The sequence below is a fragment of the Oryx dammah genome, unplaced genomic scaffold, assembly GCF_014754425.2.
Source record: "Oryx dammah isolate SB20612 unplaced genomic scaffold, SCBI_Odam_1.1 HiC_scaffold_3, whole genome shotgun sequence".
NCBI classification, from domain to species: Eukaryota; Metazoa; Chordata; class Mammalia; order Artiodactyla; family Bovidae; genus Oryx; species Oryx dammah.
Window position 1 is genome coordinate 33,207,486 of NW_024070187.1, and position 25,982 is coordinate 33,233,467.

The following is a 25,982-nucleotide window of genomic DNA, read 5'->3' on the forward strand; positions in this document are numbered from 1 at the left end:
CAAGGATATGTGTATATACATATATAAAGAATAAATTTCATTTTATAGATTTTCTTACTTGTAGACCGCATTAAAGGAAACCATTCCTTTCTCTAGAAATCAGTAAGTATAAACACTCAATGATTTACATTGAACAGAACTTGAATAAACTCTTAGAACTTAATATAAATTCTGATTAGCAACAATTCCATAATCATGATAAATAGACACTGAGAGCTGTCTTTAGTATATACATTTTGTTTTCTTCCTTCAGAAGGGACTCTCTTTTATGCAATGACATTTAGCATATTGGAAAATACTAAATGACTTTTAGAATTTTCTAAGGAAATATCTGATATTTTGAAATTAGATTTCCTATAGAGATGGCAATCTCAGATGGAAGTAGAAGTGGGTTGGGAATATTTTTCTTTTCAACAAATATCTACATTTCTTTTCTCATATCAGTACTATCACAGAATCAACATAATTTTAAGCAAGTATGATCCTCACTATTACTAGTTGAAGGAGAACAAAATATACTACACCAAAACATGCTTCTTTGACAAATGGTTTATCTTGAACTTGTTATTTTTAAGAAACAGCAGGAAAAGCTCTAAAAAACTAAGAAGTTACCTTTTGTAAGAAGAATTCACATTTTTAAGATGAACCTCTGTTTGTAAGGGTATCTCCTTCTCTGTACCAGAAGGAGGAAGATGACCAAATCTCTAGAAAATTCTATTTATGAAGAAGGCACCAACCTAAATCTGCGTAACAATCGAATCCTTTGTTTACTGTATTTTTTCCTGGAAACTTCCCATAACTATCCTCCCTACTCCCATCCTCTTGTCTTCAGCTAGAAATGGTACCTAAGGTGGTGGTTTAGGCCATTTCAAGGAATTACTGCCTTCCTGGGTATCTCCCATTTATACAGGCAGTATACATATTACTAAACTTGTTTGTTTTCTACAGCTATTCTGTCTCTTATTATTGTAGAGTGGGGTCCTCGGCCAAGAAGGGTAGAGGGAAAGTAATTTTTCCTCCCCCACATAATTTGAGCTATATAAAATATTTGTGAGTGTGCTCTTTTGCTTTGCTTTAATTAATATTTCTACAAATATATGAGTTTTCTTGGTTAAAACTTAGCCTTGCTATTTCCCCCATCAGCATTTCAACCACAGATTCACTTAACAAAAGAACTATCAGTTAACTAACACCAATTCTATGTAGTAAGAATTAAAGACCTGGAGACATTCCAGGAATGATCTAGTTCCTAGATAAAGATCCAGGATTTTAAAAAGAACAATTTAATGCAGTATGTTAAGGACAACTGCATGTTGTCATCCATGTTTTAAAGGTTATTTTCACCTCACCTGGTTGTCTATGCTGATTGGCGTTTAAATTTAATATTAATATGTCTTCTAAAAGGCGCAAAGTAGTCACTGCAAAATATTAGTTCAATATAACAAATACAGAGTAAAAATGTAGGGTAGCAATATGTACTTCTGTATGATTCTTGTGAATAAAGTAAAATAATGCATACTGATTTGTTACAGATTTTTTAGGATTATAAAAATAACATTAGAGTCTTTCAGTTAATATATTCATTTTTCACCAATTACTGAGTGCTTTATTTGCTTTTAGTAGCATAGCTCTAATAACTGGGATGTGTAGATACACAATGAAATCTAATTATACTTTTAAAGTTTATAGAGTTAGCACTGCCTGGGCTGAAGAATAATGGTACACAGAGAGAGAAGAGGGTGGAGACAATGCAAGCAAAAAAAAAAAAAGAAGAAAAGCAAATGTAGTTTACTTATCAAACTTGATTTTACCCAGCTTTCTTCTCAGTGCCTATGATAAGTGAATATGATCTTAAGAGGCTGAGCAGGCTATTTCCTCGGGTGGTCTGGGTTCCTCTAGTGTGAGTTGCTTGGTATACTGGGTCTGATTCTAGTGTTTAATGCCTATTTTTATAATAGAGGGCCCCTAAATGAAGCCAATTATTCTTATCCATGGAGCCAAGACACATCAATTTGTTCTGACTGAGGGTCTTCAACAGGTTTCAAGAAGCACATCACAAAAGGATTTCTGGCTAATGGTGATTTTCATCTCATCTCCTTCAAGTCTTACAAGGCACATGTCACCCTCAGATCTGTCCAGATTACTTTATATAAAGTTTCTGATCATAACCCTGACCATACCCCTACACTCACAATTATCTTTTCCCTGTGTTTTCTCTTTTACATAGCACTTAGGAGCTTCTAACATACTATATACTTTGCTTATTTATTATATTTAATTTTTTTGTTTTAAATATAATAATGAAATGCAATCTCCCTGAGGGATTGTTTGGTTAAAGGATGTAGTTCAAGTACACAGAACAAGGCCTGGCTTCCAGGAAGCACTTATCAATATTTGTTGAATGAATACATGCATGGATTTTCAGAAGTGATGCCCTTAGAATGTTACCACTAGGTAAGCTGTGATTCCTCCATCAATTAGCAAACAACTGTGGCAGATGTTTCCAGTGTTTTCATCAATGTTCTTGTCTGAAAGTTGCCTTTAATGTAATACAAAAATTGGAGTTCAAAAGAAATACACAAATGAAACCAAGAAGGACACATCAAACAGTAAACTGCTTGTGATTATGAATGACTTTGTTTTTTCTTCTTGTGTTTTTTGGCTTTCTGTTATGCACATTTTACCTTTTAAGTATTAAATGCTATTTTAAAAACCTTAAAAAAAGAGAGAGAGAAAGAAAACCTGGAATATATCATTCAGTTTTAAACCTGATTATTATTATTATTTTTTTAGTTTCTAAAAATCAACATAAATAACTGAGCTAAGTAAATATTAAAGAATGAAGCACATTGGGGGAAGCCACTCCTTTACTAAATACTGGATCACATTGAGGCATGATCAGGATAAGTACTGAATTTAAGAAAGATGATAGCTACAGATGGATCTAAAACAGATTTAAGAAACTACACTTTATTAGCAGTCGGATGAGACAGCCTAATCAATAGTTATTCAGTTCTCAGAATTGGACTTAACCCATGAAAGTGTTAGTCACTCAGTCGTCTCCCACTCTTTGTGATTCCACAGACAGTAGCCTGCCAGTCTCCTCCATCCACAGGATCTTTCCAGGCAAGAACACTGGAGTGGGTTGCCATTTCCTTCTTCATGGGATCTTCCTGACCCAGGGATTTAACACTGGTCTCCTGCATTGCAGGCAGAAGACCAGGTACCTTCTGAGCTACCTGGGAAGCCCGGGCTTAACACGTAAGTTGACATAACGTATTCGCATAACACAAAATACTCTCCTGCTCTAATAGCTAATAAAACAATTACTGTAAAAACTAATTACTCTTATTCATTACATTATGAACTATTTTCTTATTTGTTAGAATTCCCTGAACACTACTAACTGTGCCAGGAGGGCCTGCAAAACTAAACATGAGAAAAATAGCATAGATTGCAAATACACAGGTAATTGCATTGAGTTTTTCAAAATCTGTATTCATAATGCAACTAGTTAAGTAGAAAGCTGTGTTTATAAAGCAAGTCCCACCCTTGGAAATGTATTAAAATATTTGCAGAACACACAGAGGTATGAGCATACATTTCCATGCTGATTTATGCTTCACTCATACATGACTGAGACATAATATGTGTGAAACCACAATTCAGCTGATTTTAAAATAGCCACATACAAACTATTAATAATATTTAGAATAACAGTGATGAATAATAATATCTGATGAAATACCTGGTAACTTTAAAACTCTTAAAGTATGAACAAAACATTCCTAGTTCTACTAAACACTTGTTTTAAATATAAGTGTAAAACATATGCCAATGAGTGGAAGATCTTAACATTTCAATGTTTCTGCCTAAAAGAGCAATCTCAAGACACTGTGACTGTTCTGAGTCAACTTTGGGAAGTACCTGAAAGGAAAATTTACACCTAAAGTTAGTCACTTTGAAAATGACAATCTTCTGTAGAACAACAAAGTGTTAGTCGCTCAGTCATGTCCGACTCTTTGCGACCCCATGGACTGCAGCCCACCAGGATCCTCTGTCCGTAAGATTTTCCAGGCAACGATACTGGAGTGGGTTGCCGTTTCCTTCTCCAGCGGATCTTCCCAACCCAGGGATCGAACCCAGGTCTCCTGCGCTGCAGGCAGATCCTTTACCGACTGAGCTACAAGGGAAGCCCAAGGAAGTTAAAAAATTGTCCCTAATGGTGTCAAATTAATTAAAGGATCTGAATCTTCTCACTGTCAGAAAATAAAATTTCACTGTAGCATTTTGGTCATTCATTCTCAACTGCTTTAACCAAAATGTTATTTGCAGTAGTTCAAACTATAAAATTTTTATAGGCAGCATATGTGCTTTGTTGAAGCATCTATTTATACAGCTGATGTAATCAGAAGAGTTTTGCCTACCTCTTAACATAATCTTGTAATCGACAACATTGCTATCTGACTACATCTATTCATCTTCCATCCTGTTTTAATAACACAACTGACACCTAAGAAATTATTCTTTGATCTTTCAATAAACTAAGCCTGTGCAGACAAGAGGAGGGTGAAAGAGGTTAAATTGGCATTGATTATTTAAGACACATTCATCATTTATTTAACAATCTCCCTCATCATAAGAACTATTGTGTTTACAGGCCTTTGCTGAGACACTCTGAAATTATTTTAAAATAATTCTTTCCACTTGCATTAGTTTTAAGACTCTTGATAAATCTGTGGCAGGCTAGAAGTTGTTTATTGTACAAACCTTTGAACTTAATCACTGTAGTGAATTTTGGGAAATTTCGTTTAATAGTTTTCATTATAATTAATATCTTCTGGGGATTCTATTTCCTATCTTAAGCAAAATGTGTAGTAACAGCTATCTTCACAAAGAAATTATATTAATAGATATTATAGTCTCTTACAGGGCTTCCCTGGGCTCAGAGGGTAAAGTGTCTGCCTGCAATGCAGGAAACCTGGGTTCGATCCCTGGGTCAGGAAGATCCCCTGGAGAAGGAAATGGCAACCCACTCCAGTACTCTTGCCTGGAAAATCCCATGGACAGAGCAGTCTGGTAAACTACAGTTCATGGGATTGCAAAGAGTCGGACACAACTGATTATATTCTGACATTCATGTCACTGAAACATGATCCATAAAGATCAGTAAGGAACAATTTGTGGCTAATATTGACAGTTTTACAAAGAAAGAGGTGAAAACATCATCCATAATATGCAAGATCTCTACAGGATTTTTTTTCTCACAAATACTACTGCAAATTTCAAAGAGCATGTATGTGAGAGAGTGAAGTCGCTCAGTCATGTCTGACTCTTTGCGACCCCATGGACTGTAGTCTACAAGGTTCCTCTGTCCATGAAGCTTTCCAGGCAAGAGTACTGGAGTGGCTTGCCACTTCCTTCTCCAGGGCATCTTCCCGACCCAGGGATCGAACCCAAGTCCGCCTCATTGCAGGCAGACGCTTTACCATCTGAGCCACCAGCGAAGTCCCTAAAAGGTTGGTACTGTGTGCTTAGTTGAGTCCAACTCTGCGACCCCATGGACTGTAACCCACCAGGTTCCTCTGTCCATGAGGATTCTTGAGGCAAGAATACTGGAGTAAGTTGCCCTGCACTCCTCCAGCCTGTATGTAGGTATATATATATATATACACACTTGTGATAAATTAAAGATAAATTATATTTCCTGAGAAAATGAGAGCAAAATATCAAAGATAACAAATTATTCTTGTTGCATACAAGAATATAAGAAATTATAAACAGGTATTGAAAATTATAGAAAATATATTTCAGTCATGGAAAAGTTACATTAATCAATAATATTCCAAATAGTTACAAGACTCAGCAGATTTTAAATGCTTTACTTGTCTTATTTAAAATATTTCCCATCCCAGTTTTTTTTTTTTTTTAATACTAATTGCCTTAAAATCTATTATGACAGTTACACCTAGTTACTGGTAGAAGGTTCTGCTTGCATATCTTTGGTAATTTGCTGATTCTGATGCTTATGTCCTAAAATATATTACCAAGAAGTACTAAATATGAAATCTTTAGAACATTATTCTATGTTAATGACTACCCAAATCATATCAGAAACTTGTTCAAAGGGATCCTTTAAGGACTCATTACTAAGAAATTATTCTTTAATATTACTTTTATCTAGTAAAATACATTAAGGTCTCATTGTCAGATATGAGAAGAAGCTAGGAATGATCAAGAATTAACTATGATCACAGCTTTAATTTTTATTTAGATGTTTGGAGAATTAAATACCATTGGTATAAGACATTTTGTAAAATCAATAAAATTATGGGGCATAGACAGGCATTCAAATGCATAAGGAATATCTATTAGCTACAACTTAGCTATCTCCCCACAGATACCATTCACGTCTTAGTGATCATTTCTCACTGGCACCAATAGTGCTATAGATCTAAGAGGGTTATATTCTACATTTACATTCAGTCATTTAGAAATTTAGAATTTAGTCTGCTAAACATCAGTCTCTTAAATTGAGTAAAATGAAATATCTGAGTGCAAATGCATAAATACTTCCTTTTTCCTTGTTATAAGGATAAACACTACTTTTTAAAAGACCAGATTTCCACAAAGAACGTGCACTAGTGAACAAGTGACTTCACTTTTCTGGAACTCAGTCAACTTGTTTAAAAATTGAGGGCACTGAAATAAGCGAATTCTAAGTTTATTTGCAGCTCCTGTGTTAAATGAGTTTATGTTGAAATAAGATTTAATGTGGACTATGAATTTATTGTTCTTATTGGACAACTGACTCACAGATTTAAAAAATATGGATTATTAATTGTAAAATACATACTGGTTTTATATCCCAAAAACCTAAGCACAAATAATATGTACTAGAAAAAAAATTAAACAATAACTCCTCTTAAACAGATAAATATTGAATTAGCGCACTAAAGCATATTTGAACTTACTAAAAACATTTACTTTTAAATATCTGAAACATTATCATTTAAATATCAAAGCACTGGAATTGAAGTATTATAGTCAGAAGAATAAACATGAAATAAGAGAATAACTCCAAAGAAAGGGATAGCTTTTAATGTTTTTTAATTAAAAAAATAATGCACATAACTATCTGAAAACCATTTTAGCTGAAATTCAAAACTCTGATTTATTTCCTAATAGAGATAGACAGCTTCATGTTACATATGTTAATGTACTTTGAAAGGCAACACAAATAAGAACATGCAGATAAATTGGCATTTTATCATTAAACCCCTTCATGAAATCTAAAAATTTCTCTTCTATTATTACTTGTAAATAGACTGGTAAAAATAATATTAATAATTTTTTAAAAAAAAGCAGAGTGTTCTCACAAATGTTAGGTTCAACATAAAGAAGATTTATGTTTTCATAGAAAGAAAATTTAAAGTTGTGAACTTAGGCAAAGTGAAAATTTCATAGCTTTGTTTAGTACATATTTGAATCAAAGTTTTCTAAAATCATTTAGTTTTACTGGAAATCATCTTGTATTAAAACATGTTTTACAATCCTATTTTGACAGTTCAACAAATATTTCACATGAAGGAAAAAAATGCTAACTTTCAATTAAATTACTTTCTGCAGCCCACACAAAAGCCCAAGAGCTAAAATAGTATTGTAAATTTCTCTGCAAAGTTGTGCTCCCTTTTATGTGCCAGAATGTAAAAATGATGTACTTGGCCCTTGGTGATTGCAAACATAATAACTTTATTAAACTGTTAATAAATAAATCAGTACGTTCTTAAAAATAAATTGTCTTAGTATTCTAATACGTCTCTTGCACATGTCTGCAAATTCACTAATTCAGAAGACTGTATTAGAGATGTTGGCTTACAGAAATTAATAAGACATTGGTATGCTAGTCAGTGCCTGTAATTATCTTTTTCAGTTCCAGAAGGTATTTGGGGATTATTTAAGAGCAAAAGATAAATGGTGTACCACTCAATCCTATTAAATCAATGCATGGACATAGCAGCAATAGAAGTAAATAAGCTGTGGAGGTCTGAATACCAATAAAAAAGATAAAAATGGTTTTATATAGCTACTTACATCATAGCCTAGAAGTTCAGTTTGTGTGGATTTATCTACTCTTGAAGCAAAAGCCTTCTGTAAGTGCTGAACTTTTTCCTGGAGGAAAAAAAAAAGAGCAAAACCAAAACACATTTTTGTGAGTCACGTGCTTCTGCACTAATATCCCCCCCCCCCCGTTAAAATTTGATTACTGTACAATTCATGATTGTGCATATATTTCGCTGTGGTGGTGCTTTACTTATCAATTTGAACATTCAGAGGTTTAATTTTCAGGTCATAATAACGTCGTTTTTGGCATCTTTTCTTTTAATACAGGAACCACTAAGTCAGAATCATGGTGAAGGCTAGAGACATGCTTTGCTTAAATCCAATATCAAATGATTACGCCAAGTTTTCTATAAGCTACTGTTTAAATTGAGAGGATTTTACTGATACAGTTTCAGAATGTTTACATTTAAAATTCAAAACATTTTCAGTAAATACCATCCTATTCCACTTAGTATATTTTTAATTATTTACTGCTTCTAATTCTCTCGTTCCAAAATCTACACATTTAGGAATCTGCCCTGTAGGGGAGCCTACATGAATCCAACCCTGTTATAATTAAGAGATACAAAACATGAGCAAAGTTTGGGATTTCATATCTCAAATGCAAATGTACTAATTCTGGTCTACTAATGTGGTTGGCTTCCCCCACCTGCCAATGCAAGAGACACAAGAGACTCAGTTCAGTCCCTGGGTCAAGAAGATCCCTTGAAGGAGTAAATAGCAACTCACTCCAGTATTCTTATCTGGAGAATCTCATGGACTGGGAGCCTGGCAGGCTACAGTCCATAGTGTTGCAAAAAAAGAGTTGGACACAACTGAAGAAACTTAGCATGCATATACACACAATGTGACTGGGCCTCTGGCTCTGGTCTTGTTACTAAATGTGTCACTTAGAGTAAAAATTATCTTTGCATATTTATTATAATGTGTTCACTGTGTGTCTAGCACAGCTCGGAGTGCTGTACTCACATGATCACACCTCATCTTGGGATTTTTTACTATGATTACCACCCATTTCAATGAGTCTGCAAACTTTAAGTTAACAAGTTTAACTTGGGTTTCCCAAGAAGTTCATGTGATTCCACTAGGTTCTGCTTTTGTCTTATGTTGATTTAAGGAGATTTTTATTTTATTTTCTTTACTTGGTCAATAAAATAGCTGTATAATATTTTAATGATAAAAACTGATATAACTCATCATTTAATTTTTTTCCAGGAAGAGATAGTAGTCATCACAAACCTAACAATACACAAAACTGTTTCTTCTCCTCCTCTTCACCCCTCAGGTTACTCCTCCTTTTCTCTTCCTTTCCCTCTCCTTAAGAAATACTCTTTCCTTTAAATTAAATTCACTTAAAAGTGAATACTCTCTCTTTCCCTTCAGTTCAGTTCAGTTGCTCAGTTGTGTCCAACTCATTGCGACCCCATGAACCATGCACGCCAGGCCTCCCTGTCCATCACCAACTCCCGGAGTTCACACAAACCCATGTCCATCGAGTCAGTGATGCCATCCAGCCATCTCATCCTCTGTCATCCCCTTCTCCTCCTGCCCTCAATCCCTCCCAGTATCAGGGTCTTTTCCAATGAGTGAGCTCTTCGCATCAGGCAGCCAAAGTTTTGGTGATTCAGCTTCAATATCAGTCCTTCCAATGAACACCCAGGACTGATCTCCTTTAGGACAGACTGGTTGGATCTCCTTGGAGTCCAAGGGACTCTTAAGAGTCTTCTCCAACACCACAGTTCAAAAGCATCAATTCTTCAGTGCTCAGCTTTCTTTATAGTCACATATCCACATATGACTACTGGAAAAACCATAGCCTTGACTAGACGGACCTTTGTTGGCAAAGTAATATCTCTGCTTTTTAATATGCTGTCTACGTTGGTCATAACTTTCCTTCCAAGGAGGAAGCATCTTTTAATTTCATGGCTGCAATCACCATCTGCAGTGATTTTGGAGCCCAGAAAAATAAAGTCAGCCACTGTTTCCACTATTTCCCCATCTATTTGCCATGAACTGATGGGACCGGATGCCACGATCTTAGTTTTCTGAATGTTGAGCTTTAAGCCAACTTTTTCACTCTCCTCTTTCACTTTCATCAAGAGGCTCTTTAGATGTTTTTCTGGAACTCTCTTGCTCTTTTCCTTAAATTGTTAATAAGATATGAAAGTTATCCAGGTTGGCTAACAAAATACATACATAATTTAGGTAAACATAATTTGACACTGATATGTATTTACAAAAAATACCTTATGGATTATTAATGACCAAACCTTCTAACTTTCCTCTTCCAAAACTTCTAGAGCTGCTATCCAGACAATAGTGAAATGGAGATTAGATAATCTAAGATGTAATATGTAAAGGGATGGTTTTCATTTTTTGAAAAAGGTAAGTGAAAATGTGGCCACTTTTTCCAGTATAAATTTAAAATGAGAATTAACAAGTTGTGTTTATTTAGACTCCTATTAGAATGTGCTGCTGCTACTGCTGCTAAGTCGCTTCAGTTGTGTCCGACTCTGTGCGACCCCAGAGATGGCAGCCCAACAGGCCCCACCATCCCTGGGATTCTCCAGGCAAGAACACTGGAGTGGGTTGTCATTTTCTTCTCCAATGAATGCAAGTGAAAAGTGAAAGGGAAGTTGATCAGTCGTGCCTGACTCTTAGTGACCCCATGGACTGCAGCCTACCAGGCTGCTTCGTCCATGAGATTTTCCAGGCAAGGGTACTGGAGTGGGTCACCATTGCCTTCTCCGATTAGAATGTCAGGAGAGGGCAAAAAAGTAGTAACACGTAACATTTGCTGTCACTGAATGGTTGTTTGAAAAAAAATTAGCCACTTGGAGTGGAAGTGATACGGTGTCTTTCTTAGGCAATGACATTTGAAAATATTTAGAAGTGAGCGAGACCCTGACAAAGATATATATATAAACAGCTACTAGTTCAAACTTGCTTAAGGAGAAACAATGAAAGGGACCATAGAAAGAAATGAGGCTGTGGTAAATCAAGTCCATGACAGAGAGGATAGAATTCTATATCAAAGGATTTTAGGTTTATCTTAATTTTTCAAATATTATTTGGAAAATGAAATGAAAGGCCAAATAATAATTAAATTACAACAGAACTTATTTAAATACTTCCTTTCACCTTCCATAAAAGAATTACAAGGAAGCAACCTGGAGAAAAGAAACATTTGAAGTACATTAAAATTTATTTTTCTGGACCATCAATTAATTTCCACATGCATGTGATTTAATGTAGCCTTTTTCCAATATTTTTCTATATAAGCAAACAATTCAGTTTCTTCTTCCAGATTCTCTCAGAAGGACAAAGGAGTATTAAACAATTCAATTTTTGGCAGATACAATTTATAAGTAAACCCCAGACACTTTCCAAGGAATTAAAATACTAATATTTATTAAATTGTGTTTAATTGTATAAAATTTAATATTTATTAAACTATAAAAATTTTGGTTCATAAAACATATGTGTGCTTATTAAATAGAATTAACAAATAACTATCACATTCTGTAGAAAAAGTAAGCAAAACAGGATGAAAAAGAGGAATTTTATTATGTATATTTTTGATTATTTTACACTGCTGATTTATTTGACTTTTGAATATGTGGAGGTTTTGAATTTTATAGAATATTGCTATATGAATAAAAATATATAATGGTTTTCTCTCCAAATTTTTGATTAATCTCATCTAACATCAAGAGTAGTACAAAACCTATTAAAATCAGCTACCATAAATAATGTTTATAAACCAAAGAAAACATACATAGTTTACAAACTTGCCAAGTTTAGTTATTTATATTCACCCTTTCCTCTACTTCTATAATGTTTACCACTACATTAACAGAATACAGTTACATGCCAAGCACTGGTATCAAGTAATTTATATGAATCCTCTCAAGAATGTACAATGTCTGTTATTGTCTATTCTCAAAAAAACAGGAAATTGGTCCTTAGTAAGTTGAACTTGTTGCTAAAGGTCACATAGGCTAATAAGTGAAAGAGGCAAGTTGGAAAACCTTTATCTGTCTTCAAAATCTGGTGTCCTTTCTAAAAAGATATTCTGGCTGGAAAAGCTGCAAGTGTCATTGCTGCTTCCACTTCACGTATACAAGGACACATACCAAAGGCATAGTCGCTATCCAGCTAGCATGAAAATGAAACTGCCTTTGCTGTTCATCCTGCCTAAATGCTCTAATGATTCTACTAAGTCATTCTGCTGTACTGTAAAAACAGTTTAAGTCCATTAGATGGTGACTGCAGCCATGAAATTAAAAGACGCTTACTCCTTGGAAGAAAAGCTATGACCAACCTAGACAGCATATTAAAAAGCAGAGACATTACTTTGCCAACAACGGCCCATCTAGTCAAAGCTATGGTTTTTCCAGTGGCCATGTATGGATGTGAGAGTTGGACTATAAAGAAGGCTGAGCGCTGAAGAATTGATGCTTTTGAACTGTGGTGTTGGAGAAGACTCTTGAGAGTCCCTTGGACTGAAAGGAGATCCAACTTGTCCATCCTAAAGGAAATCATTCCTGAATATTCACTGGAAGGACTGATGCTGAAGCTGAATCTCCAAAACTTTGGTCACCTGATGTGAAGAGCTGACTCACTGGAAAAGATCCTGATGCTGGGAAAGATTGAAGGCTGGAGAAGAAAGGTGACAACCAAGGATAAAATGGCTGGATGGCATCACTGACTTGATGGACATGAGTTTGAGTAATCTCTGGGAGTTGATGATGGACAAGGAAGCCTGGCATGCTGCAGTCCACGGGGTCGCAAAGAGTCGGACACGACTGAGTGACCAAACAGAACTGAGGATTTGTCAGCTTATTTCTTTTAAGAGCTGCAATTCCACAAAATACCCATTATTATAACCAACAAGGCATTTGGAACATGAGTCAGGAATAAAATGATAAAATTTATACAGCATTATAACACAAAATTGAAAGACATAAAAAAAGCAAACTGAAAACTAAATGTTGAATGGCATTAAATCCTTTAAAAATAGAATTGGTTCAAGCAGGATATTCTAAAAGTATATTCTGCTTAAGTTGTAAGAATCATTTCTGGTGTATGTTTTATCCATTGGCCAATTATAGATCATAAAAAAGTATAATAGTTACCATTGATAAATGTATATTTTTGCACTTTCACATGTGCACATGCAAGCACATGTCATTGGGGAAGAATTGAGAAGGAGAAAATGTGATTTAAAAAACGATAAAATAATCAAAAAGCTAGGAAACTTGGCTCTTGTTCAGATTCAATAGAGAAATCAAAAACTGCACAGGCAAGTGAAGTTAAGACAATCTGACATCACAACAGCTTTACAACAATTCCTAAAGGACTCTAAACAGGAAAGGCCATGGCTAGAAACAGAAGTATCACATATACGGAAGATCAACAGTAAGGGCAAACATACAATAAAAGTAAGAAATCATCCACAAACAAGCACAGACCCAAAACCAGCAACTGTTAAGTGAGTACAAATTCAGGATATAGTAAGTCCCCTACATATGAATAGTTCCATTCTAGGAGCAAATTTATATATTCAGTTTGTTCATAAGTTCCACAAAGTTATTTTAGGTACCTAACTAACATAATCAGCTATATAGCATTGTACTATAATAAGTTTATAATGATTTTCACACAAATAAAAAATAGCAAAAAATAAAGAGTACCTCTTTAATCTTACAGATTAGTAACTTAAGACGTACACGAGTATAGTACAACAGCTGGTATACAAGGACTAGCATCAAGTCAACAAGCAAGAAGAACTGCTGACTGGAGGAGGGAGAAGAGGCAGAAGACGTTAGAGTCGAAGGTTTGTCAGCAACAGGAGATGGAGGCTAAGCTGCAATCCTACTCATGCCTGACATTAATGGCACAGGTTCTGGTTCCTTGCTAGATTGAATTCTATCTATTTCTTGCTCCTGGACATTCTGGACCTGAAATAAAGATGCTGTAGTACTGTACTCTACACAGTATTGTGCAATAATGGACACAAAAACACCACCTCTTGTAGAGGATGCATGCATGTGACAATGTATGCTAGACATACAAACTAACTTATGTGATTTGACACGTAAAGAAACATTCACATCTTTGAAAGTTTGCAACTTGAAGGTGTGTATGTAGGGGACATACTGTATTGAAAATGCATTTGAAATTAAGAGGCCAGAAACTGAAAACAATCTTGTTAGCTGCTGTATTAAATATGTAGACTGGTATATCAAAACGTCGTGGGAATCACAAGCCAAAGATCTACAACAGATGCACACACAAAAAAGAAAAAGTGACCCAAACACAAAATGGCAATAAGGACATACATCTCAATAATTACCTTAAGTGTAAGGGGATTAAATGCCCCAGCTAAAAGATACAGACTGGCCAAAGAGATACAAAAATAAGACCCATATATATGCTGTCTACAAGAGACCTACTTCAGATCTCGGGACATATACAGACTGAAAATGAGAGGATGGAAAAAGATGTTCTGTGCAAACAGAAATCAAAAGAAAGCTGGAACAGCAATACTCATATTGGGCAAAATAGACTTTAAAATAAAGACTGTCACTAGAGATAAGAAAGGACACTACATAATGACCAAAGGCTCATGCTAAGAAAAACTAGGAAAAAAAAAAAAAAAAAACTTTACAATCTGTATGGAAACACAAAAGACCCTGAAGAGCCAAAGCAATCTTCAGAAAGAAAAAACAAAGCTAGAGGAATCAGGCTCCCTGAATTTAGACTATATCACAAAGCTACAGCAATCAAAATAATATGGTATTGGCACAGAAGGGGAATATAGATCAATGGGACAGGATAGAAAGCCCAGAAATAAATTCATACACTTATGGTCCATTAATTTATGACAAAGAAGGCAGGAACATACAATGGAGAAAAGTCAGTCTCTTCACATAGTGGTGCTGGGAAAACTGGGCAAGTACATGTAAAAGAATGAAATTAGAATGTTTTCTAACACAATACACAAAAATAAACTCAAAATGAATTAAAGACATAAATGTAAGATCAGATAATATAAAACTTCTATGGAAAAATATACACAATATATACTTTGACATAAATTGCAACAATAGCTCTTTGGTTCCACCTCCTAGAAGAATCAAAGTAAAAATAAAAGTATCAAATGAAGCCTAATTAAACTCAAAGGCTTTTCACAGCAAAGGGAACCATAAACAAGTCAAAAAGACAACACACAGAATGGAAGAAAGTATTTCCAAACAATGTGACCGACAGGTATAAATCTCCAAAATTAACAAACAGCTCATGTAGCTCAATATGAAGGAAACAAAGAAATGGGAAGAAGGTCTAAATAGACATTTCTCCAAAGAGAACAGACAGATGACCAAAAGGCACATGAAAAGACGTCAATATTGTTATTGGAAAAATGCAAACCAAAACTACGACGAAGGATGACCTCACACTGGTCAGAATGGCAATCATCATGAAGCCTACAAATGAGTGATGGAGAGGGTGTGGTGGAAAGAGAATCCTCCCCCACTGTTGGTGGGAATGTAAACTGGCACAATCACTAAGGAGAGCAGGACGGGAGTTCCTTAAAAAACTAAAAACAGAACTACCATATAAGCCATCTGTCCCACTCCTGGGTGTGTATCCAGTAGGATCGTAACTCAAAAAGTTGCATGCACTCCTATGTTCACTGCAGCATTATTTACAATAGCCGAGACATGGAAAAGACCTGCGTGCCCATCAACGGAGCAAGAGATAAAGAAGATGCAATGTGTGTATATATATGTATGTGTATATATATGTGTGTGTGTGTATACACATACACACACACACACAACAATTTTAGCCAGAAGAAAAGAATGGAATAATGCCATTTTCAGCCACATGGAAAAACCGAGAGATAATCATACTAAGTCAAGTAACTCAGAGAAAGACAATTATCATGGTATCACTTACATGTGGAATCTGAAAAAAAATGATACGTATGGTTTTGTCTACAAAACAGAAATAGACTTCAAAAACAAATTTATGGTTACCAAACTGGAAAGGTGTGGAGGCAGGATAAATTAGGGATTTGGAATTAACATTACATATTACTAATATAAAATAGATAACCAACAAGGACCTACTGTATAACACAGGAAACTCTGCTCAATATTCTGTAATAAGCTAAATGGGGCAAGAATCTGAAAAGCACTGGCTATACATATATATGTATAACTGAATAACTTTGCCATATACCTGAAACTAATACAACATTGTAAATCAAATATACCCCAATATAAAATAAAAAATTAAATTAAAAATTACAAATTATAATGCAAAAAAGGAAATTTATTCTTATTAAATTAATAAAGGTTGGTATAGGAAATACATATAATTGTGATTATTATAGGAATAGATTAGGATAATTAGTGAGTTTAATTCCACTAGGGGATTAAAGATAGAAAGAAATTTAAAGGAGATTGTTGTAAGTTAATGAAAACTTAAGAATCCCTAGCAACAACCTACACTACTGTGAAGGGAGACAGATATATCCAAGTGCCAAACACACTCAAGCCACAAATTCTGGTAATTAAACAAACAAGACAAGAGTAGCATTTCTCCATGCCAAGACTGAAGCCAACACCCTCTTCCAACAACACGAGAAACAACGCTACATATAGACATCACCAGATGGTCAATACTGAAATCAGATTGATTATATTCTTTGCAGTTGAAGATGGAGGAGCTCTATACTGTCAGCAAGAACAAGCCCAGGAGCTGACTGTGGCTCAGATGATAACATGCTTATTGCAAAATTCACACTTAAATTGAAGAAAGTAGGGAAAACCACTAGATCATTCAGGTATACCTTAAACCCTTTATGATTATACAGTGGAAGTGACATATAGATTCAAGGGATTAGGTCTTATAGACAGAGTGCCTGAAGAACCATGGATGGATGTTCACAACATTGTACAGGAGGCAATGATCAAAACCATCCCCAAGAAAAAGAAATGCAAAAAGACAAAATGGCTCTCTGAGGAGCTGTTACAGATTGCTGAGAAAAGAAGAGAAGTGAAAGGCAAAGGAGAAAAGGAAAGATATACCCATCTGAATACAGAGTTCAAAGAATAGCAAGTAGAGATAAGAAAACATTCCTAAGTGAACAATACAAAGAAATAGAGGAAAACAATAGTATTGAAAGACTAGAGATCTCTTCAAGAAAATTAGAGCTACCAAGGAAACATTTCATGCAAAGATGGGCACAATAAAGGACAAAAACAGTACAGATCTAACAGAAGCAGAAGATATTGAGAAGAGGTAGCACTAACACAGAGAATGATACAAAAAAAAGATCTTCATGACCCAGATAAACATGATGGTATGATCACTCACCTAGAGCCAGACATCCTGGAGTGCAAAGTCAAGTGGGTCTTAGGAAGCATCAGTACAAAGATAGTGGAGGTGATGGAAGGCCAGCTGAGCTATTTCAAATCTTAAAAGATGATGCTGTTAAAGTGCTGCACCCAATATGCCAGCAAATTTGGAAAACTCAGCCGTGGCCACAGGTCTGGAAAAGGTCAGTTATCACTCCAATCCTAAAGAAAGGCAATGCCAAGAATGTTCAAACTACCTCACAATTGCACTCATTTCACATGCTAGCAAAGTAATACTCAGAATTCTCCAAGCCAGGTTTTAACTGTGCATGAACTGAAAACTTCCAGATGTTCAAGCTGGATTTAGAAAAGGCAGAGGAATCAGAGATCAAATTGCCAACATCTACTGGATCACAGAAAAAGGAAGAGAATGCCAGAAAAAATATCCACTTCTGCTTCATTGACTATGCTAAAGTCTTTGACTGTGTGGATCACAACAAACTGGAAAATTCATAAAGAAACGGGAATACCAGATTGCCTTACCTTCCTCCTGAGATATCTGTATATAGGTCAAGAAGCAACAGTTAGAAGCAGACATGGAACAACAGGCTGGTTCAAAATCAGGAAAGGAGTACCTCAAGGCTGTATACTGTCACCCTACTTATTTAACTTATATTCAGAGTACATCATGCAAAATTTGGGCTGGATGAAGCATAAGCTAGAATCAAGATTGCCAGAAAAAATATGAACAACCTCAGATATGCAGATGACAACACCCTTACGGCAGAAAGCAGAGAGGAACTAAAGAGCCTCTTGATGAAGGTGAAAGAGGAGAATGAAAAAGATGGCTTAAAATTCAACATTCAAAAAACGAAGGTCACAGAATCTAGTCCCATCATTTTATGGCAAATAAATGAGGAAACCATGGGAACAGTGAGAGACTTTCTTTTCTTGGGCTCCAAAATCCCTGCAGGTGGTGACTGCAGCCATGAAATTAAAAGACGCTTGCTCCTTGGACAGAAAGCTATGACAAACCTAGGCAGCATATTAAAAAGCAGACACATCACTTTGTCAACAAAGGTCTGTATAGTCAAAGCTATGGTTCTTCCAGTAGTCATGTATGGATGTGAGAGTTGGACCATAAAGAAGGCTGAATGCTGAAGAATTGATAATTTTGAACTCTGGTGTTGGGAAAGACTCTTGAGAGTCCCTTGGATTGCAAGAAGATCAAAACAGTCAATTCAAAAGGAAACAAACCCTGAATACTCATCAGAAGGACTGATGCTGAAGCTGAAGCTCCAATACTTTGGCCACCTTATGTGAAGAGCCAACTCATTAGAAAAACCCTGATGCTGGGAAAGACTGAAGGCGGGAAGAGAAGGGGATAACAGAGGATGAGATGGTTTGATGGCATCACTGACTGAGTGGATGAGAATTTGAGCAAGATCCTGGAGATGGTGCAGGACACGGAAATCTGGTTTGCTGCAGTCCATGGGGTCACAAAGAGTTAGACATGACTGACTGAACAACAACAAAAGACAGAAGTACAGGTGAAGGGGGAAAGCTAAAACTGGGTAAAAGGGTATATGATATCAAAACCTGAGATTAATTACCATATTTTAGTATTTTTTATCACCATTTTGCTAATATACATATGATTTAAATAGTGCCACAACAGTCCTGGTTAAACCCTAGGAGATCAAAAAAGGAGGAGTGGTCAGTCGTCTCAAGAGTCTTTGAGACCCCATGATTTGTAGTCCACCGGGCTCATACGTCCACAGAATTTTCCAGGAAAGAATACTGGATTGGGTTGCCACTTCCTACAGCAGGGGACCTTCTCAACCCAGAAACTGAGATCGCATCGTCTGTGTCTACTGCACTGGCAGGCAGGTTGTTTTACCACTCAGCTACCTGGGAAGCACCACATAAGACTGAAGGCGAAATCAATGATTTAATCCTTGATGTCTGCTCAAGAATGAGGAAGAATACGGTCTTCTCCCCTCCCCATGTTTTCTTTGATTATACAAATGTAGCCCCCTTGGTTCCTGGGGTTACTGTGCTCTCATGCCAGCCCACTTGAATCTTGCACAAGCATTCTATGCTAATAAACTCACTCTTTGCCTATCACTTTGCCTCACACTGAATTCCTTCTGGGACAAAATGAAAGAACTCGAGCTTAAGTTCTGACACCAGATGAGTAGTTTGAATTAAAAGACAGTAGGTTCAAGTCCCCTCCTAGTTCAAGGATCATGGGTTTGAGTCTCAATCTGAGGTTCAGGTGGGTTCAAATACTACCCAAGGAGGAGTACGGTTTTGATTATAGCCCCACTATATGAACACATACCTGCTGATGCTGCTAAGTCGCTTCAGTTGTGTCCTACTTTGTGCGACCCCACAGACGGCAGCCCACCAGGCTCCCCTATCCCTGGGATTCTCCAGGCAAGAATACTGGAGTGGGTTGTCATTGCCTTCTCCACACATACCTGAGGCTGTGTTATTATCCAAAGGTTGCAAAAAAAAAGCTTTGCAAAGAATAGGTTTGAATTAAGAAAAGGAATATCTTAAAAATATAAAAAGAACACAAAGCCTGCTTAAAATAGTATAATCCTAAATTTAGATTCTAAATCATGGATCTAAAGATTAAGTTCATGTAAAGAAAAAACAATATTGAAAGATTGAGACTGCCACTCTATAAGAGGAGAAAAGCTAACTTTTAAAATTTAAAGCAATGTAATTTAACATAAGAAAATTCACATTGAGTTAATTTTAAACTAGAATTTGGGTGGATGAAAAAGAGTTTGGAGTCCTTTATAAGATGGTGCTCAATGTCAATGGATATGCATGTTCAGTTGCTCAGTCGTGTCCAACCCTTTGCGAGACCAAGGACTGTAGCCTGCCAGGCTCCTCTGTCCATGCAGTTTTCCTGGCAAGAATTCTGGAGTGGAATGCCATCTCCTACTCCAGAGGATCTTCCTGACCTGGTGACTGAACCTGCATCTCTCACATCTCCTGCACTGGCAGGCAGATCTTGACCACTACACCACCCGGGAAGCCCGTCAATGTCAATAAGATTATTTAAATGTAAAGAATAAAAATACAAGGAAAGTTACTGGAATTTAATGGTGCCAAGTCCAAGGATAAACTCAGGAAAGAAAAAGCAATATTACAGAGCACATTGATTATTTTTACCCACCATTAATAAGGGTATATTACTAAAGACATCAGTAGGATTATAAACAAATGGTGACCAAGCAAATTAAACCTCTTCACATAGAACATAAAATTTCCTGGAACTGTCAAGAAGATATGAAAATATTTTCTCACTTTTTTGGTTACAGAAAATTGCTAACATTAACAAACTGTAGGGAGAGTAACATCAGGAATCCCTATGTACTCATTACCCACTTTCAACAACAAAGACTAGAATTTAAATAAGAAAGGTTAGCATTAGCTCTATACTTAATAGCTGCACTGGTCAGTATTGTCCTTCAACTTAGATAAGAGAAATTTGTATTAGAGAATCCATTCCGGCCATCCACCCACCATGTTTCTGTCCATGAAGAGAGGATTCTCTCTCCATGTACAAAATCAAAGCCATGTTTTCCCTTTCAACCATACTCCAGAACCTTTGAATTAATTGGAAGGTTTAGGACATGACCCAGGTCATTCCTCCTGAGGGTTATAAGGCTCTGAAGGGCCAAGTCTAGGACAGTGAAAGACCAGGTTAGTCTGGAGCCAGGACTTGCTCTCTCCACATTGCCAAGTTCCTTCACAGATGCTAAGGGGTCAAAAAAAAAAAAAAAAATCTGTAATTTTATCATAGCTTTACAAGTCATTAAAGTGAAAGAAAGTGAAAGTGAAGCCCCTTGGTCATGTCCAACTCTTTGCAATCCCACGGACTGTAGCCTACCACTCTCCTCAGTCCATGGGATTCTCCAGGCAAGAGTCCTGGAAGTGGGTTGCCATTTCCTTCTCCAGAGGATCTTCCCGACACAAGGATCGAACCCAGGTCTCCCACATTGTAGATAGACACTTTACCATCTAAGCCACCAGGGAAATCCTCAGGACCACCGTGAGCACACTTTATTGACCACTTGCCTCATGCGGTCTGGAGAACTCCACCTGCACCATCCCTGATCCTCAGAGCAGTCCAGGGCTGTGGGTGGGAGGTCAAGGCACAGAGTCTACATGCAGGGCCCTTCACTGCTGAGCTGACCCCATTCAGTCCCTGAAACCCTGCAAGTGTCACCAGCTTGTAGGACCAGGATCCAAACATGCAAGTAGAAGCTGTGCTCCCACTTGTTGCCATGGTGGACTCCGGCTTCTCACTTGTCTCCTCTCAACAAGCGCCATGCTCCTGGTTGAGTAACAGCCCCAGTTAGGAGGAGATCACCAAGTGGTACCTGAGCTGGAAGTCCATGTTCTCGGACCAAGTGCTGGTGCTCCATCCGTCAAGGACAAGTTCAGCAAGGCTCTAGACATCATGACTAGGGTAGTGTCCTCCAGTGTCGGTGAGTGGGGGCCCCTGGTGGAGGCCCTGAGCACATGAACCACACTGAGTTCGAGTTCAGGCACCTGTGGGCTCCTCCCAGCTCCTCCACATAGTTACTTAGCCAGCAGCTGCTCCCCTGTCCTCTGTGGCTGAGAGGAGCACTGTTTCCTGAACAGAGGCTCACGTAAGCCGGGTCCACCTCCGTCACCACCGTGCTGGCGGCTCTTTGGTGCATCTGCCCAGCCGGAGCTCATGGCCAGTCTAACACTAAGGACTTAACCCATCATCTTTCCTCACCCACACGGAGCGGAGGAAGGACTTCTAGTACGAGGCCATGCAGTAGCAGCACGAGGCCAAGAACATGGCCCAGGGGCATCGGTGTGCCTGCTAGCTCTGTGCCTATGAACTTCAAGGACTTCATCGAGACCAAGGCCAAGAAGCACATTGTCTTTATGCCGGTCATCTGGAAGCAGTATGAGGGCAAGCAGCTGTCATTAGCAAGGTATATTTATCAAGTTACAAGGCTAGAACTATTTTATTGAATAGTTTTTAAAGGGAGTCCCCCTTTTGTGTGCTTACCCCGAGTCTCACAAATGTCAGCATTTGACTGGTTCCTAGGTGCTTCTGATTTTTCGTTATCCTACCTCAGGAAAAGTTTGACAAAGTTGTAGAAAAGGGCAAAGAGTAAAGGTGTTTTTTTAATACTGAGATATTTCAAAAATGGGTCAAAAATATAAGGACAGAGAAAATGTCAGTAAACTAATACAGCCCTGGCTCTCCTGGCATTTATTTATTATTCTAACTTCATCTCATACCAGTCTTCTCCTTGAAAAGTGACTCATACTCATCTTCCTTAGTTGCTTGAGTGAACCAAGATTTTTCACACTTGATTTTTTTTTCACACTTAAATTTTTAAAGTGCTATTTCCTCCATCTGGAAATGATCTTCATATTAGGTGCCTCTGCTGCCTTAGATATTTCTTCTTTAAATTAGATCCCCATCTTCAGTGATTCTCTTTTAATCTCTTTTTTTAAATTACATGTCATTCATTTCAATTACTCCTTTTATTCGGCTGTTTGCCTGTATTTGTTCTGTCTTCTGCAGTAGCATATAAATTCCTTATAGCAAAGATCATATCTATTTAGAACCAGATTGACACCACACTGTCTAATGTAGTTTTGGCACATTCTAGGTGTTGGATCCATTTTTTTTTTTAAATAAAGAAGTAGGCAAATGAGAGATGAGGCATGAGGTTTGAGAGGATTCAACGGAGACCATCTGGTGAGCCTGACATACTGCAGAAGCACTGGTTATAGGGAATTTAATATTAGGGACATGACAAGTCCAGTAAAATTTCTGGCATTTGTATGGTATATAAATTTAAGTAGGGACATATTGGAAATGATATATGAACTAAGGAGCTATCCTAGTAATTCTAAGCTGTACAGATTTCTTAAGAAAATCAAGGGGGAGAGGACAGGAAGCAAAAGATAAAAGTGAGGACATTCAAGAATAGGTACAAATGAAATATGTCTGAGGAACTGATACAGGTTAAGAAATATTTTCATGAATAGATTAGAAATTTTTTTTTTCCTAAGAAAACCTTACATATTCTATCCTTACTCTTTCTTGAATTTTATATCATGGGTAAGAAATTAATAAAGTGATTCCGCCAATGATGGTGATTAACAGGAAAACATCAATGTAGAAGCAACTTCTATAGGAAGTTAGGCCCAGTGTATTTTTGATACTTCAAGTCCAAACATTCCTCATTAACACACCCAGTCTATAAAACTCACTTTTTAATTATCCAGGGACCCTCCCCATTCCCCTGGATCCTCCCCATTCTAGCAGGGGACTTCTGCTAGAAGCATCCTTCTGGCTTCTTTTCCTACCTCTCACTCACTTCTCTCCATTCATAAACTGGTAGGTGACCTTGGATAAACAAACTTGCTCTCCTTCTTACTGTCGTGGTCTGTCTACAGGATGAAATCTCAGCTTGTCCAGACATAAGCTTACAGACTCTGGCCCTGTGAGAGAGGTGTGAATTTTTGTCAGCAACTCCAGTGGGGCACTTCCGTTCACCTAAGAATGCACTGGATGCTTACATGGCTGCATTCCAAGCCAGATTTGGATTGTATTATACTCTAATTCAATCTCTCTGAATGCTCTAGTTTGCAATTAGTTCTGAATTTAGGAAGGCAAAGAAGGATGCTGTTTATTGCCCCTTTTAAGGCTCTCTCTCACACATACACAGAGATTCAACTTGTAAAAATGGAATTTGAATATAGTTACTGGGAAGTTCTAGGACTCTTTAATAGTGTTGACTAGTACAACCTTAATTCAACCTTGAAAATTGTTCCTATTTAAAAAAATATCAATAAAACAGAAATGTGACTGCCTGCACATTGAGACTGACACCTTTGAAAGCATGGCAAAAATTCTTCTAGCTTTTCCTTGCTTGATATTTTTATTTAGAAGGTCAGAATAAAAGAATACCCTGCTGACTTTATCACGATGGTTTAAAAATTAGATTCCTGTTTTGAAGAAAAGAACTACTTTTCTTCAAAAAAGGGAATTGTGATCATTTTACTTTATAGTTGATATTGGTTTAATTTTTGTAGATAAAATTCTTATAATAAACTGAGAAGTGACATAAAACTTCTCAAGGCAGTCATTCATTAGTAGCAATATGCTGATGACAGCGTTCCAGAAAGATAACCATAAGGGAGACAAGATCACTGATGAAGTGCAGAGTCAGCAGAGCATTACAGGTTGACAATCAGCTGGAAAACAATGGATGTCATGAATCACACTTCACCAGATGCATTGTACACACAGATCAAACTTTACAGGCAAACTCAAGGAATTCCAAACACCATAAAATGCCTTATCCTTCAATTTCCTTCAACATACTCATAAACAAAAGTAAAAATAAAATAGAATCCCATAAATGTATATGTGAACAGCAAAATCTACTAAGAAAAAATCTACATCAAATCTAACAGCACACGTTTGCTAAGAATGGATTGTATGTGACTACACCAACTACTTAGCTGCTTTGGATATCTGTTTATTCATCTTTCAACAGAAATAGTATGCAGAAATGGTAAGCTGGGCTTAATTGATTTGAATAAATATTTAATGGATAGCTACAATTTATTAATTCATCCATCAGTAATTACAGCATATTTATGCAAACTATAAGTTCAAGAAATATAAGAATTTTCATATTTATTATTTTGTATATTTTATGTCAAGGCTATATATTGTCACCCTGTTATTTAACTTATATGCAGAGTATATCATGAGAAACGTTGGGCTGGAAGAAGCACAAGCTGGAATCAAGATTGCCAGGAGAAATATCAATAACCTCAGATATGCAGATGACACCACCATTATGGCAGAAAGTGAAGAGGAACTAAAAAGCCTCTTGATGAAAGTGAAAGTGGAGAGTGAAAAAGTTGGCTTAGAGTTCAACATTCAGAAAACAAAGATCATGGCATCCGGTCCCATCACTTCATGGAAAATAGACGGGGAAACAGCGGAAACAGTGTCAGACTTTATTTTTTGGGGCTCCAAAATCACTGCAGATGGTGACTGCAGCCATGAAATTAAAAGACGCTTACTCCGTGGAAGGAAAGTTATGACCAACCTAGATAGCATATTCAAAAGCAGAGACATTACTTTGCCGACTAAGGTCCATCTAGTTAAGGCTATGGTTTTTCCAGTGGTCATGTATGGATGTGAGAGTTGAACTGTGAAGAAGGCTGAGCGCTGAAGAATTGATGCTTTTGAACTGTGGTGCTGGAGAAGACTCTTGAGAGTCCCTTGGACTGCAAGGAGATCCAATCAGCCCATTCTGAAGGAGATCAGCCCTGGGATTTCTTTGGAGAGAATGATGCTGAAGCTGAAACTCCAGTACTTTGGCCACCTCATGCAAAGAGTTGACTCATTGGAAAAGACTTTGATGCTGAGAGGGATTGGGGGCAGGA

General features: G+C 36.9%; 1 protein-coding gene across 2 annotated transcripts in view; it reads right to left on the reverse strand.

Moving 5' to 3' along the window:
* CCSER1 (coiled-coil serine rich protein 1) overlaps positions 1 to 25,982 on the reverse strand; it is a 975,365-nt gene that overhangs the window by 167,284 nt on the left and 782,099 nt on the right. For both annotated transcript variants that reach the window (XM_040237849.1, XM_040237850.1), the window contains exon 9: positions 8,095 to 8,172. In XM_040237849.1, the coding sequence (XP_040093783.1) occupies positions 8,095 to 8,172 (78 nt within the window). The remainder of the gene's footprint in view (positions 1 to 8,094; positions 8,173 to 25,982) is intronic.